Source organism: Drosophila novamexicana, unplaced genomic scaffold, assembly GCF_003285875.2.
Source record: "Drosophila novamexicana strain 15010-1031.04,08,12 unplaced genomic scaffold, DnovRS2.1 tig00004555-arrow-pilon, whole genome shotgun sequence".
NCBI lineage: Eukaryota > Metazoa > Arthropoda > Insecta > Diptera > Drosophilidae > Drosophila > Drosophila novamexicana.
The window spans coordinates 1,655,537-1,670,558 of NW_020825052.1; the positions used below are offsets into that span (position 1 = coordinate 1,655,537).

Sequence of the window (15,022 nt, forward strand, 5' to 3'; positions counted from 1 at the left end):
ATGTTTAAGTGCTGCTGCGCCGCAAACCGGCTGACAGTGGGTGATCAGCTGATGTTTAGCTATGTAAGCTGTGTTGATAATATATCTACTGTATACGGCTCAAATTGACTATTCTCCGTGCACATAGGAAGCTCTCCGTCAAAGCAGGTAGGCAGCAGTTGTTGATATGTTGTCGTAAGAGTCGAAATTTTTGAGCACTAAATTCTAGACGCGCGTCCACTGTGCGCTGCCAGACGATCGTCGCTGTCGTGCGGTGTCGAGCGTCGAGCGTCGAGCAGCGGGCAGCGAGCAGCGAGCTTAAAATTGTATGTCGCAAACTTCAACGGTTTAGTGAGCGAGTGATAGCCAAAAGGGGCACGAGCACGAGAATTTTAGGCCAGTCGGTGTCAGTGTGCGTTGTGATGTGATGTGAGACACAGCAAAGATGCTATAAGATCCACAAAAACGAAAAAGAAAACGAAAAACTAAGTAAATGTAATTCAGCAATTAAAGCCAAAAAAACAACAACAAAAACAAAAGCAGAGTGACGCGAGACGAAAAACAAGCGCGCAAGCAAGAGGTGAAAAAGAAAATAAGGTGTAATTTAGAGTGAGGTGTAAAGTGAATAAACTGCACAGAGCGACAAAGCCAAGCAGCATGTGAAGTCGTGGGGCGCAGCCAGCGAACGTACAAAAGAAACGATATTTATGCTCTGAATGTTGGAGAGCTTACAAAATTTACGTGGCAGGTGTGTAGAGCGTTCCGTTACGTCTAGCGCCGCGCCGCGCCACTTCGCTCAGTGCGCATTCCACAGATTGTGCACATAATCTATATAAGTATGAATGTATTGTGCGATGGCATTTTGCGTCTAAAACATGCCCCAGTCTCTGGGCTTGCCGGAGTAAAGGGTTCCGCACCTTATAATCGGGGGACTCTATGCACATATTATTGACGATTATATAAGCCGCCGCCAATGTTGGGTTTTCTGTTGATTCTAGTGCGCGGGGCCTTGGATAGTTAGACACACACACGCGCACACAGAAAGACGGGGCAGCAACTGTATGCTATATAGATAAGATAGCGCATATCTAATAATATCACAGAAAATGAAATGAGCATAGCACAGCGCATAACGTCACATACTACATACTATATGCGTGTATATTAGACAAGAAAAACAAAAAAAAAGAAGAAAATACGTTCGTCGCAGATTGTTTATATTGTAGAGCTAGGGTTTCCAGTTCCGTTCCATTCCATTCTCCATGTGTGTAGATTCATTAATGGTCGATTCTGTCTTTGACCAATACTATATTTAAACATTATTCACTGGCATTTGCTAAATAATAAACAAATTATAAATAGGTAACTTAATAAATGTACAGTAAACTAGAAACTAAACAAACGCACACACACACACACACACGCGCACAGAGAGACAAATGAAAAACGCACACAAAGCCGAAAGCTTTTTTTTGCTCAGCAGCAGCAGCACAAACACACACACACACATAAACGAGAATATGCTGCATGACGGTGTCTGTGTATTATTTGTAGTTGCTATGCGTGTGTTTGTGTATTTTGTTTACACAAAAATCAAGGTTAAAAGCGCAAAGCGACATGCGTAAAAGGTGGAAGCAAATAAATATATCGCTCAATAAACGAGCAATGATCGAATAATTGTGTATGTCTCTCTGTATGCATGCGTGTGCGTGAGTTGTGTGTGTGTGTGCTTGCGTGTGTATTTGTTTGCGTGCGTATGCTGTGGTCGCATTATCCGAAAGTACCAAAATGAGCCATGGAAGTCTATTAAAGCGTAAAGCGTGAACTAGTTGAGAGGCCTCCTCGACGGCTGTCAAGTAAGCTGAGCCGTGGCTGAAACCAGAGCAAACACAAAACAGAGCAAAAGAAAAAGCAAGAAAAAAAACAACAACAACATCAAGCACATCCCAAGAAAGCAAAGCTTACTCTGAGAGTAAGAGTCGAAGCTTTCATACTCTTTGCCCATAAACTCGGCGCTGATCTGTGAACCTTAACACCCGAAAAATGATGCAGTAAAGGTCGCTGTTAAATTCTAACTGAGACATAAGTTGACATCAATTGGATGTGTCAGTTATAGTTTAAGCGCATATTAAACTGGCGATCCCCAAGTAATCCGATTATATTAATATGATTAATTATATAAATTCAAGATTTGCATTGCCTTCTGCCAATCAACGACTGCTGCTGTAGCTGTTGCTGTTGCTGTCCGGAATTATTTTGGGTACCCTTTTCAAATGATAAATGATCTTGAGTCCGTCTGATAAACAATTATTGCTCAAAATGCAAAAATCATTTTCGTTTTTTTTTTTTTGAATATACACAAAGTTCGTCAGCAAATTATTGCGTACAGTTCTTTCAAGATAAAATCCTTAAAAAAAAATACAATTCGTTAACTTTTATTATGTTCAGTTCTTTTTTTTCCGGTATAAGCTTTAGATAACATACCAACCCTTTTAATCACAGGTCGTGCAATATGTACATATGAATTTGTGCAGAAAATTTTTCCTGGTATTAAAGTCAATTATCTCTGTCTGGGTAACTCTTGAAACGATATTGTCAAATGATTTACTAGATCTATAAACAGAAACTGTTTAAAACTCCTGTCTACTTTTATCTTATTTATATAAAGACCAAGATAAATCCGACGAGTAACCTCATGGTAAACTTGAGCCGTCAGTTTCAGCTGAAGTTTGCATTTTATGCATTGCGCTGCAAACTTAAAACGAAAGCAATTATGCCTTTTTGCAAGTGTATTAAAGGGTCGATCGAAACGGCGGGCCACAGACTAAAGCAAAGGCCCAGAGCATAACCGATGAGACGGCCAGCCCAGCCCAGTCCAGGCCCAGCCCCGGCCAGAGTCAGAGCCAGAGCCAGATCCAGAGCCGGGCTATGTTGGCCCGATTGCAATGCGTGCAAAAGAGATGACGAGCTTAATTTTCTGCGGTAGCTATGGCAACAAGCGAGCCGCAGCAACAGCGCGCGCACACACACACACACACACACATACACGGCCGCCAGCCCGCACCCCCTCGCTCAGCAGCACATTGCTACCCACTAGTCCGCGTTTGCCACCCGCTCGCCTTCCCTTTCAAGTGCTGCTGTTGCTGCTGCTTTTGCTGCTGGCTCATCAAAAAAGCCAAAAGTTGTTGAACGTGAAATTATTGTACGCGAACACGAGTAAATACGCCAGCATACACACACACACTCACATACACAACAATCACTCATATCTGCATAAGTATTTCTGTACACACACACGCACACACTTGCACACGAGGGGAGACCGTCAACTTCGACGTTGCTGCTGTTTTGCATGTGTAGCATCTCAAGATAAATAACAAAACAAAAAAGCAGCAAAACAACAACAACAACTACAGTTAAAAAGCGCAAAACGAAGGCATGAAATAGATGCATCAGATTTCGCATTCAAGTGAAATTTATGGCAATCATAAAGCTCATCTTGCTTTCGAGGTAAAAACTTACACAAAAAAAAAAAAAACAAAAAGCAAAAAGCAACAAAATTACTGCCAAACTCTGTACTATGAGACGCGAGTGCTCAAGCAGGGTGTAGAGGGCACAAGAAGCAGACGCAAGTACTTATCGCAGCCGACTACAAAGCTCCATTATGCTCGCAGATCTCCGTGGTTGTTGCTGTTGTTGTTGTTGTTGTTGTTGTTGATTTTAAGCAGACAAACATAGTGCTCAAGACCCCAGTACGAGCAGAGTGTAGTACGCGGAGCCCAAGCGCTATCAAAGTTTAGTCATCTACACAAATATGTTGAGAGAGCGAGAAAGAGAGTAAAAGACGGGCATAGCAAAAGACAGATTACAGTTTCGCGTACATAACTACACCTGGTACAAACAGAAATATTAGCTGGAAAAAAGAATGAGTAAATATCTACAATAGATAGTTAGATAAAAGAGTATACAAAGCTAAACGTGTATTGTTGCCAAGCAATTGGATAAGAAAGTTGGTAAAGCAGGAGAAAGATTAAAGTTTGAGCAGTGGAGAGAGGGGGAGGGGGAGAGAAAGAGAGAGAGGGAGCATTAGAGTCAAGAGAAAGCACTGTTAGACACATAATTGAACTCCAATAATACCGAATTGTGCTGAAATTTTGGCCACATTATGAAAAGTTTTTCCATTTAAGCAAAAAATATATTCTTCTAGGAAAGTTTCTAAGCTTTTCCCAATTAACACGATCTAATAGACTCCTTTTATAAAAAAACACCAATTTATTTAATATACCTTGCTTTTCTATTTATATTTGAGTTTATATATAGCACTTATATTGTTGCAAGTATTACGTAAATTGCATGTCTAGCAGAACAGAAAATGCATAAACAAACTGCCTCATAAAAGACTTTATTATTCAATATTCCAAAATATAATCGAATTATGACTCTGCCTAGCTGTTTATAGTTCACATTCTTTGCAAATTGAACAGACGGTCATCATACACTCAATTCATGGTGTAAACAAAGCCATTGAATGAGTAATCCATGAATCCCCTTGCAGTCCAATCAATAATGAGGTAGAATTCGAAGAGCCAAATGGGTTGTCCGAGTCAAGTCATCAATATTGTAAATATTTAGAGAGTTGCCTCAAATTGATGCAGCCGGTGCATTGAATTGGAATAATAAAGAACTGAAACTCAATAGACTCAACTTAGACGCACAGACACACACACAAACCAAACCACAAACAATTTATAATGCTATTCTATGGGCTGAAACGTTTTCGTTCCATTCAAAGGCAGTCGGAAGTGTGCAATCGGCGTTGTTGTTGATTAATTAACAATTCGATTAACTGCATGATTGATAGTTTTCAATTGTGTTCACAGTTCTCGTTCTCGTTTCAAGTAAAGGCTTGAGCCACACTTTTAAGGTAACTTGCAGGCTCTCGGGAATAGCTTGCTCTCTTTCGAATGGATACATCAGCTGCGACAGCTTCAAGCGAAAGTGCTTAGAATGCATTCAAAAAATATACGTGACCTTCAAACTAAACTTTAAGGGCAACTTGCACGCTCTTGGGAACAGCTTCCTTTCAGTCCGACAGGTGCGACAGTTGTAAGCGAAAATCCTTCAATCATTTAGGCATTTGATTGATTGTACCAAAAAATGTACGCCAGATTTAAACAAAGCATTTTTTAAGTAGCATACAAGCTCTTGGAAAATGCTTCCTCACTTTCCAAGAGGTATATAAACTGCGACATCTGCACGCGAAAGGCCTTCAATCATTTGATTGAGTGCATTAATCTTGAAACCTAACTTTAAGGATAACTTTCAGGCTTTCGAGAATAACCTTCATATCTCCCTCTCTCTCTCTCTTGTCAATACATTCGTTAATTGCAACTGCATGCGAAAGTGCTTCAATCACATTAGCATGTGATTGAATGCATACGAAGAGAAGCTAGGCCATGGTCAGTCCCGTCATTTGTTCAGGCACAAAGCGAGGTGGAAACAAAACTTTAAAGGTAACTTGACGGCTCTCAAGAATAGCTTTCATCTCGACCTCATCAATGGGCCCATTAGTAGCGGCAACTGCATGTGGAAGTCCTTCAATCATTTCAGCAATTGATTGAATGCATATGAAAAGAAGATACGACGGGGTCCCTTCTGTTCACTGTAAGCTTCATGGAATGCGGCAAAGGCAACAAAATTGATGCGAGCCCCAATCTCAGGGCTGAGTCTCTGTGCAGTAACAACTACCTGAACTCATCCCATGCCGCATGTGGCACGTTTATCAGCTTCTGCTTTACTTTGCTGCCACTCGGGGCCCCAAAAACACTTTTCAGTTTTCGGTTTTTGCGGCGTGTGTTCGAGATACGAGTAAAATGTGTGTTTGTGTGCGTGTGTCCGTGTGTGTGCCCGGTTGCCGGGTTGCTTTCGGGTTGCCTCCGGTCATTAAAACTATTCGCACAAATCCAAAAAAGGTTGCTATTTTTAGCAGTGATACAACAGACCCGTCCGCCGGTCCACTCGTCCGCCTGTGACTTAGTAACGCTTCTCAGTGTGTTTACTGCCTTGTTTTGCACTGCAATTAAATTAAAATAAACAAAACAGCAGCAAACACTTATCTGCGCCATGCCGTACACTAAATACTCTATAATATTTTAGTTGAAATCGGCTCAAAGCTTGATAAGGATGCCTGAAAGCCACACATAAAAATATCTATATGTATATAAAATAATAATAATAATAAATACGTTTAATCTTTATTTGCAATATATTAAGATTTCCTTGTATTTGAATATATTTGAGAAGAATCAAATTTTCAACTATGTTGCAAATATCATTTAAAGAGGAAAAAGCTATCTACTATATTAACTTTTATATGTACTCCAGGTATAAGCCGGCAGTTAGAGATATATTGTCTCAGTATTCTAAAAGTTCTTAAGGAACGGGCACGAACAAAGCTTTACATGTATCGTGACAACCCTATGAAGGAGATTTAACTATAATATAGATGTATATGTGTAGAGTGTGTTCATTAAAAGAGAATAAAACCTCGGCACAATATTTGACAATTCATTTCATATTGCTTCTCCTCTCTTTCAGATGAAATACAACGAAATTCAATTGGTTTTGATTTTGCAATAAAAGCAACAGCAGCAAATATACAGAACAATATATATATAATATATAGCTCTGATAGCATTTGAGAGCAGGCTTCAAGGTTAGATCGATTCTGTTGGATCTGAAACCCTTGAGCAAATTACAGTCTAAAGGCTGGAAAATGTTGAACCCGCACGAGGCCAGGTGCATATACCATATGCTAATAATGTGCCTGCCAATATTTGCCGGGATTCAGCTTAACGTCGCCAGTGCAACGACAGGTAAGTCTGCCAAATATTTGCTTTAATTATGTGTGTACATATATATTTATATACATATATCTCGATCTGTGCAAACATCATTTTTATTGCTCCTATCTGTTCATGATCTTATCAAATTGTATGAGTATCATTGTGTAGATTATAATTGTTTGCACTATGCCAAATAAGAGGCCGTTGTTCAGCTCGAAGAGTCCACAGGCGGTCAGATTAAAAACGCGTTCATTCAACTGCAGGTGGAGTCCATAGAGATGCAGCTGCAATGAATAAACAATGAATATATATATATATATATATATATATATATATATATATATATATATATATATATATATATATATATATATATATATATATTGTATAATGGATTTTCTTATATATTTTCTGGAAATTTCGGAAATTCTTAAGAACATCAACTCAGAATTGAGTACGATTCAGGTCTATCTATCTGTTTCTATAACAAATAATGTCTCAGCTTTTAATCAATCGTGAGTCACTCTATCCATAAAAACCATTAATCAAAAATCAAATGGTAAACTGAAAACTTCTTAATTAACTGGCTCTACTTATACTTATACTCATATTACCCAATGAATTTATAATATATAGCTACTAAAGAAACGTTCGATCTTATATGTAAAGCTTATTAGCTTTTGAAGATATATTCCAACCAAATCTATCTTAACCAGATTCACTGTGTTCCCAATTTAAAAGTTTAACTTTATTAACATCGCTCTACTTTAGCATATACTATATATCTATATAGTTTCGGAGGGAAAATTTTCCATAATAATGCTTAAACAGTTTTATGTCTAGACAGACTATTATGTGATATGATCTATGTCTGCCAGGGTATTTAAATTCTGTCATTCCGCATGTAGCTGTTCTCTCTTGCCCCGCAATACCTACCGTTTGCCTCAGAGCCTTGCTGCAGTCGGCGGGCAACGCCAGGGCGCCTTCTCTCAGAGTGCGACGTGTCGTCCTAAACAGCTGCCGCAGACGATGCGTCTGCACAACGACCAGCGTGAGCTGCACAAACAGGGAAACGGTAAAAATGGTCCCTTGAGGATTCCAGGGGGCGGGTTTGCCAAATTTGCGTAGCCACCAGTGGCTAAAGGTCACAAAGTAGGAGAAAAACGAATGCATTACGAGCTCAATGGACGCAAACACCACAAACGCAAGCAACTGAATGCTATTCAACGAGCAGAGGCGGCTGCTAAGCTGCATCAGCTGGCCATGCAAGCGCCAGAGACGCCACAGCTCCAGGGCCAGCCAATTCTGTTGGGCCTCGTGCAAGCGCCGGCGGCTGGGCAGGCAGCGTGCGAGCAGTGCGTGCTGAATGTTCACGACATCGGCCAGTATCTGGGCCAGCAGGATATTAGAGTGATGTGACAGGTGGCTAATCAGCAGCAGCCCCAGCAGATAGAGTCCCAGGCACACCTGGAGACTCAGCTGGCAGCCGTAGAAGAAGAGCACACTACAGAAATACATTGGGCTGCGATGTGCCATGGGATCGTTCTGAAGTATGAACATTGTGTAGCTGCAGGAGCACACAATGGACAGCGCCAAGACGTATATAGTCAAATGGTCACGCGTGTGCAGCACACGTGCCGCCTTCTGCAGCCTGGTCGTGTGCAGCAGCCCAAATAGCTGGTGGCGATACCAAATCAGCCTATTTACCCACGCGATGATGCGCAGCTGCCTGGTCGTGTGACTGTAAAGCGTGACGAGAGCCGCGCACAGCAACAGCGCGTATCGATGACAGCCCACGATGAGCAGCAGACGATTCTGGCGCAGAAAATCCATCCTGGTGTACACAATGTAGAAGGCGTACGGAGAGTAGCACAATACGAACAGCAGGACTAGATAGCCATACAGACGCCAATAGGTGCTGCACTGCAGCCGTTCCAGGCCGTCCGTCAATCTGGGCGGCCTCGTGGCAGCCATCAGGCCGAGCAGCTGGCTCAGCAGGTGAATAGCACGCAACATGCCACTCGTTAGCAAGTGCAACAACAAGTGGGCGCTGTGCAGCCGCAACATCATACTAAGTGGCACCAGGTTTAAGCAACTACTGAACGGGCCACACACCTGGAGAGGCCGGGCTTTTCAGTTATGCTTTGTCCATAATTGAATCACGATTACCAGACAGACACCCTGTTGTTGTTGTTGTCGGCTGTCTCCGTTGTCTCACAATGTCTATTAGCCTGATTGAATTCCATTTAGCCAAGGCGTTCACTCAACCAGTTAACGCGCCCGACATGAATGCGGCCCCGAAACAAAAGGATTCTATGGAATAACATTAAGGGGTGAAAACCTGAATAATCAAAACCTTGACTAGACCTTGTTATATCAGGGCTAGCACTGAGATAATTAAAGATTAGCTCCGAAACGAAATTATTTATATAAAAACGAACAAAGCGTAAAGGGACTAGGGACAAACCATGGAGTGGGAGAAGTGTCTAAAGAATTATTTATAAATATTTTGGAATGTATTGAAGGAAGTTTTAATGCGAATTTTACATGCTTTATATAGATAATAATGTCTTTGAGGATCGTCCTAGTTTTAACTTATCACAAACAACTTTCTAAGGACTGATCATTGAAATACATTCAATTCCCAAAAGAGGATATGAGAACTGTCAAGGATCGTGGAAAGATCTTATAGAGATGATCTGCCTTAAAATTATAACCAAAGATTTTGCTTTTCAGCTTGTCTCTGTTAATAGAGCTGCTTCATATCGTATATCCAATGTTTTTCCAAAAAGTTGCCTCAAGCTTTGTCGCTTCATCTTCATCTTCAAGATTGGCTCCAGTCAAGATTAGTGTAATCCGACAGCGCTTAGTGCAACTTTTGCTGATTACCTGTCATTGCCACAAATTTTCCATGTGTTCTGGCATTAAGCTAGCAAGCTCTCAGCTGTCTGCAGAGACATGTTTTCAAATCGTGATTCCAATCAGTGTCAAGAGATAAACTAACAATTTAAATTCCTCACACAGTTCGGCTGCAGTGACTTTTGTGGGCGAATTTCCCATAGAGTCTACAAAACGTTGTCGCTCCCCTGCGTTTGTCGATGTCGTCTTTGTCGTTGTCGTTGTATTATTAAAAAAGTTTTTCCTTTAAAGAGTTTTTCCCCCGTTATTCTTTTCCCTTTTCCTTTTCATGCAACATAAAATGCAAAACACTCGAGTTGTATATGTACTTTAGCCTTTACGGTAAACTTTCCACGCTGTTTATAAGTTTAACAGAGGGAAAATATAAAAGAAAAAAATTGTTCAAAAAACTACAAAAAAAAAACAAAAAATTGTCCATGCTGCTGCAACTTTTTGTATGCTTTGTCCTGTTATTGCCACTCTTTCCGCTTGCCACACACGAGTGTGCGGTTTTTATCTTGGTTGTATGACTAGCCCTGCTCCTGCCACAACTTGGAGCTGCCTTGATTGGGATTGGCCTGCCTTGGCTTGGCTTGGCTTGGCCTGCTCCCGGGCTCCTCTGACTGGCTGACTCGCCAACTGTTTAGCTTGTCAGCTGCTTGGCATTGCAGTCTCGCACTCTGAAGGCTAATTCATTCACATTTTACACTATTGCGCTTAGCAGTAGCATTGAAATTTTTCTTGTAGCTTGGTCTGCTTAAAATACCCTGTAAACACGAAAGCGAATCAAGAGGGGGTTTAGCATATTGCGTACAATCAGTGCTTGGCCTTTATATATATTTCGTTTCTACCAGTTCAATCTGTGTAAGGCGTTAACTAACTGATAGACTTTATACATACAGAGTCTATTTAGAAGCTGAACATTTCGGCAATTCGATCAGCAAATAATACAAAGAAAAGACATATATTATATATTTTTCAATTGGATAACAAACACTGAATAGGAGCTATTTTGGAGAGTCTTGGACCTAACCCACATTTTGGCAAACAATCTTCTATCCTTTATCATTAAAAAAATATTGAAAAATATCATAATCTTGCCCTTGACTTAAGTGTGAGATGCTTGTAGAAAGAATGAGCTTCTTCAATAAAGTAAATTATAAATATTCTTTAAAGTTCTGCATATAGGGTATTTGTGAGTTATTCGAATTGCCTAAAGTGTGTGTTAAACCTAAGTACATGGTCTCTGCCTCTCGCTCTGTCAAGCACTGCCTTTTGTTACATATATATATATATATAGTATATACATATATGTATATTATATATACATATACATATATGTATATACTTCTAAACCCCAATCCCCCCACCCCTCTGTTGCGACCCGCCGCCCTGGCGCTACACTTCAAAGTCAAATTGCGCACTCAATACAAAATGTGAGCGGGAAACAAGTGTCCCAACTGTCTAAGCTGCCCCGCTGATAAGAGCCGACGACAGAGACCGACAAAATCTAAAAAGAATAAAAAAATAAAAAAAAAATTAGGAGAAAAAACAAACTTTAATTAAATAAAGTGTAAGAAGTTTGTTGAAGGGCCTTCAAAGCTGGCAGCGTGACGCGACAGGGCGGGTGATTAGGTGGTTCAGGGGCATTGCATGCTGAGGACCTCAGACACGCGGCACCAAGCAGAGTGCGTAAGGGGGAAGGAGGAGCGGGCGGTTGCTGGCCAGTGGAGCTGGAGTTCATAATTTGTGCAAGCTGCGAGATTCTCGTATTCCTTCACGAGCAAATCATGTCGATTTATATAAGAGAGATTTACTTAGGAATTGGGCAAAAAAGTAAAAGGACAAAGTTCATTGTTATTTATCCCCCAAAAATGCTGCGGAAAACAAAGAGGGAATACGAAAAATTAAAATAAAATATAAAAGTAAAAAGAAATTCCCATTATATGGGCGAGTGAAAATGACAAATTAACTTGGAGCTCAAAGGAAGCCGCAAAGTTTCGCAGCTGCCAAACCCAATTGGCAAACAAAAGTGCGGCTGAGTGTAAAGGTAAATTCGAGACTTTAGTGAAAGGTTGCCAACACGAATACGACAGCACGCACACACACACACACACACACAGAGAGAGAGACACACTCGCAAACACTCACACACACAGACACCGCAGAAATTGTCGATTCAATTAGAGATAATGCGACACGAAGAAAGCTGCGAGTTTCTCGTTAATTTTTAATTATATATGCACACTGAATTTGCAGACTAGTGTAAAATAAAATAAAAAGATGTTAATAGAACTGGTTACGTTTCATTTTGTGCATATAGACGGTCTGTGGGTGATGAACCCTAATTAGGGTACTCTTGGGTCCTTGGTTTAACTGAAGTTTGATAATTTCCTTAAAGTCAAAATTTGTGTATGCATATATATATATGGCAATTCCTTGGAGACTAGAAAATTCGCCTTCCTATGAAAGTCTTAACATATAATTAATAAGAAGGTGTTTCAAGAAGGCGTTTCGGGAAATTCTCTGGAAACGCTTGTTTGAAGGCAGGCTAATATGTTTAAATTATAATTATATTTATATTTCCATTAATCCAAAAAGGTCAAAAAAGAAAAATGGGAATGGTAAATGAGGGGTAACATCTGTTTGCATAAAATCAATGCTCATTTGCATCTATGCTTGCATTTAAGTAAACATTTGTTTGTTTCGATAAAAATGGGCGTAAGCTTAATTAGCTAAAAAAGATAGACCTGCTGCATATGTATGCTTAAATAAAACCCGATTAGAGGCCAATACAAATATTAATTCTGGCTTCCAGATTGAACCCTTTATATTATGTTGAATTCTTAAAACATTTTGAACGCAACAAATGTCTAAGGCAACAAATTACATTAAATATTTGGAAACCCCTAATGTCATACACTCAACGACACTCACATACATCCATCTATATTATCATTTATATTTTGTAAATACTATACAAATTTGGAACCGCAAAGCTACATTTACATAAATTTCATCTTATCCTCGATGTCATACACTCAGCTACACATATATCCATTCCATCACCTATATCAACACCTATATCATCAACTATATCATCAACTACACCATCATCTACGTTATCTATCCATGAATGATTCAGTGATTGTGAATACTGTTAATATTTGGAGCCCTCTTGATGTCATACTTTATTTAAATCTAGTCCATCTTTTTCATAATTTACAACATCCCCCTTACTGTCATACTCTCCTATGTCATCATCTATAACACGGTAAAAACTCAGCTACACTTCTAACCATTATCTTTGTGAATACTGTACAAACTTGGAACCCCTCTCAGCTAAACTTACATCCATTCCATCTGTGCCAACATCTATAACATCCATTCTTTGTAAATGCTGTAAAAATTTGGAACCTCATCGATGTCATACTGCCATCTATATTTCCATCCATTTCATCATGTACACCATCCATTCATTGTGAATACGTGATTTTGTCGACTGCTGCTAAAAATGTTCTCTCAATTTTTGTGCCGTTTTTTTGTCAAACAGAATTGGACTTGGCACCCATTCCTCAGCTATGCGATCCGATACCATGTCCGGCTGATGCGGACATGCAGTGCCCGGAGGACAGTGCCATACGAGAGATGAGTGAGATAAATGCTGTGGATCTGTTCGGCTCGAATGCGGTGGGCAGCGCCAGTCCAGCAATTGCAACCACGGAGAAGTCTTTTTTCAACAGCAGCCTGGTGCCGGACGAGCTCTTTGCCCAGTGCTGTCTGTCCAAGAAGTGCGTGTGCAAGACGTGCTACATTCCCGACTGCAACAGCGAGGAGGGTGAGGTTGTGGTCGAGCTGCAGCCGGAGGCGATGAACACGCCTGGCCAGTGTTGCGGCAAGTATGAGTGCAAAAGGGAGCCCAACTGCACCGAGGTATGGGACACCGATTATTATTGGTTGCAGAGCTGCCAGCGCTGTTTGTGCACATCCGGCGCGCGGATTTGTCAGCAGAGCTGCGACGAGGGCACCAATGCCATATGCGAATCAAAGAACCTGAACACGTTCTTCAAGGACGGCGAAAATTGGGAGGATGGCTGCTATCAGTGTGAGTGCGTCAAGGGCGAGCAGAAATGCGTAATACCTTTCTGCGGTCATGTCAACTGTCCCCGCGAACGTCAGGTTATTCTAAAGGACAGCTGCTGCCCGGTCTGCTGGCCCAAGGGTGAACCCATGCCGCACGAGAAGCCGCGCAACTACGATGATGGCTATGGCTACGACAGCGAGGAGCAGCAGGTGCAACAGCATCAGCAGCATCTAGAAACCCAAACCGAGCTGCTCATTGCCCCACCTGCCGCCGTCACCACAACAACTACATCTGCAACCACCACCAGCACCACTCAACGTGTTGAACCGATCGACTTTGCCAGCAGCAGCCCCGCTGCTGCCCCACAGCCACCGCCCTGCCAGATGCATGATTTTCCCAAGGTTGTGGAGGTCGTACATCAGAATAATATCACAGCACATCTTTATCCCATTATAGTGATTTTTCTGTTCGTTATCATTGCTGCCCTGCTCTGGTACATCAGGCGCCTGCATGCCAAACAGCGCTCCTACAGGCCCGTCTCCAACTTTGACGATAAGGTCTAGACTAGACTCTTGCGAAAAAAAAAAAACAAAAACAAAAGATGGCTAGATAGAAGAAAAACAAATTACATAAAGGGGAAAAGAATCAAAAAAAAGTTAAAACTCTTTGAGAAAACAAGCAAAACTTTAACTTTATTATTATTTTTTTTTTTATTTTTACTTCTATTTTTTTTTGTTTTGGTATCTAAAAGATCTCATTTTAATTTCACCTTCACTTCCAAGCAGACATCCGCAGACGCAAAAGTAAAGTATTCTTATGAAATTACGCGCAAAGAAAAGTTACTATAATCAGCAACGAAAAAAAAAAAAAGAAAAGAAACGAAGAAAAAACAAAAATACAAGAGTTTTCCAGGAAAAACAAAAGTTCAAGACGAAGAACATGTTGTATATACATCTAAGGATGGATAGTATTAAGCACACCAATGTTTTATTATTATAATGCACAAACTAAAATGCCAAAACATATTTCAACGAAAAACAAAAAACAGAAGAAAAAATTAATCATATATGATGAAAGCGGTATGCAAAAGATGGGTTAGGTTCGCCTGACCGCAAAATGGGTCACAATATTATTAAAAGCCGAGTACGAGTTGGCCAACGTTTGTAAACTAGAGGAATTAAGTTAGCAGCTAAGCTAGAATATCTATGTGATATTT

The 15,022-nt window shown here is 40.6% G+C and overlaps 2 protein-coding genes across 3 annotated transcripts; one reads left to right on the forward strand and one right to left on the reverse strand.

Annotated features, from left to right (window-relative positions):
* The first annotated feature begins 353 nt into the window (after positions 1–353).
* LOC115770417 lies at positions 354–14,430 on the forward strand. 2 transcript variants are annotated; one of them, XM_030715680.1, is made up of 3 exons: positions 354–727; positions 6,577–6,854; positions 13,276–14,430. In XM_030715680.1, the coding sequence occupies exons 2-3, from the start codon at positions 6,755–6,757 to the stop codon at positions 14,367–14,369; spliced, it is 1,194 nt and encodes a 397-aa protein (XP_030571540.1). In that variant the 5' UTR covers positions 354–727; positions 6,577–6,754; the 3' UTR covers positions 14,370–14,430. The 2 variants fall into 2 exon arrangements, with proteins under 2 accessions (XP_030571540.1, XP_030571541.1); XM_030715681.1 differs by having other exon boundaries at positions 354–559.
* LOC115770030 (putative gustatory receptor 77a) lies at positions 6,947–8,891 on the reverse strand. The gene is made up of 2 exons (XM_030715091.1): positions 7,761–8,891; positions 6,947–7,108 (listed from the first exon to the last, which is right to left on the reverse strand). The coding sequence occupies exons 1-2, from the start codon at positions 8,889–8,891 to the stop codon at positions 6,947–6,949; spliced, it is 1,293 nt and encodes a 430-aa protein (XP_030570951.1).
* Positions 14,431–15,022: the final 592 nt, after the last annotated feature.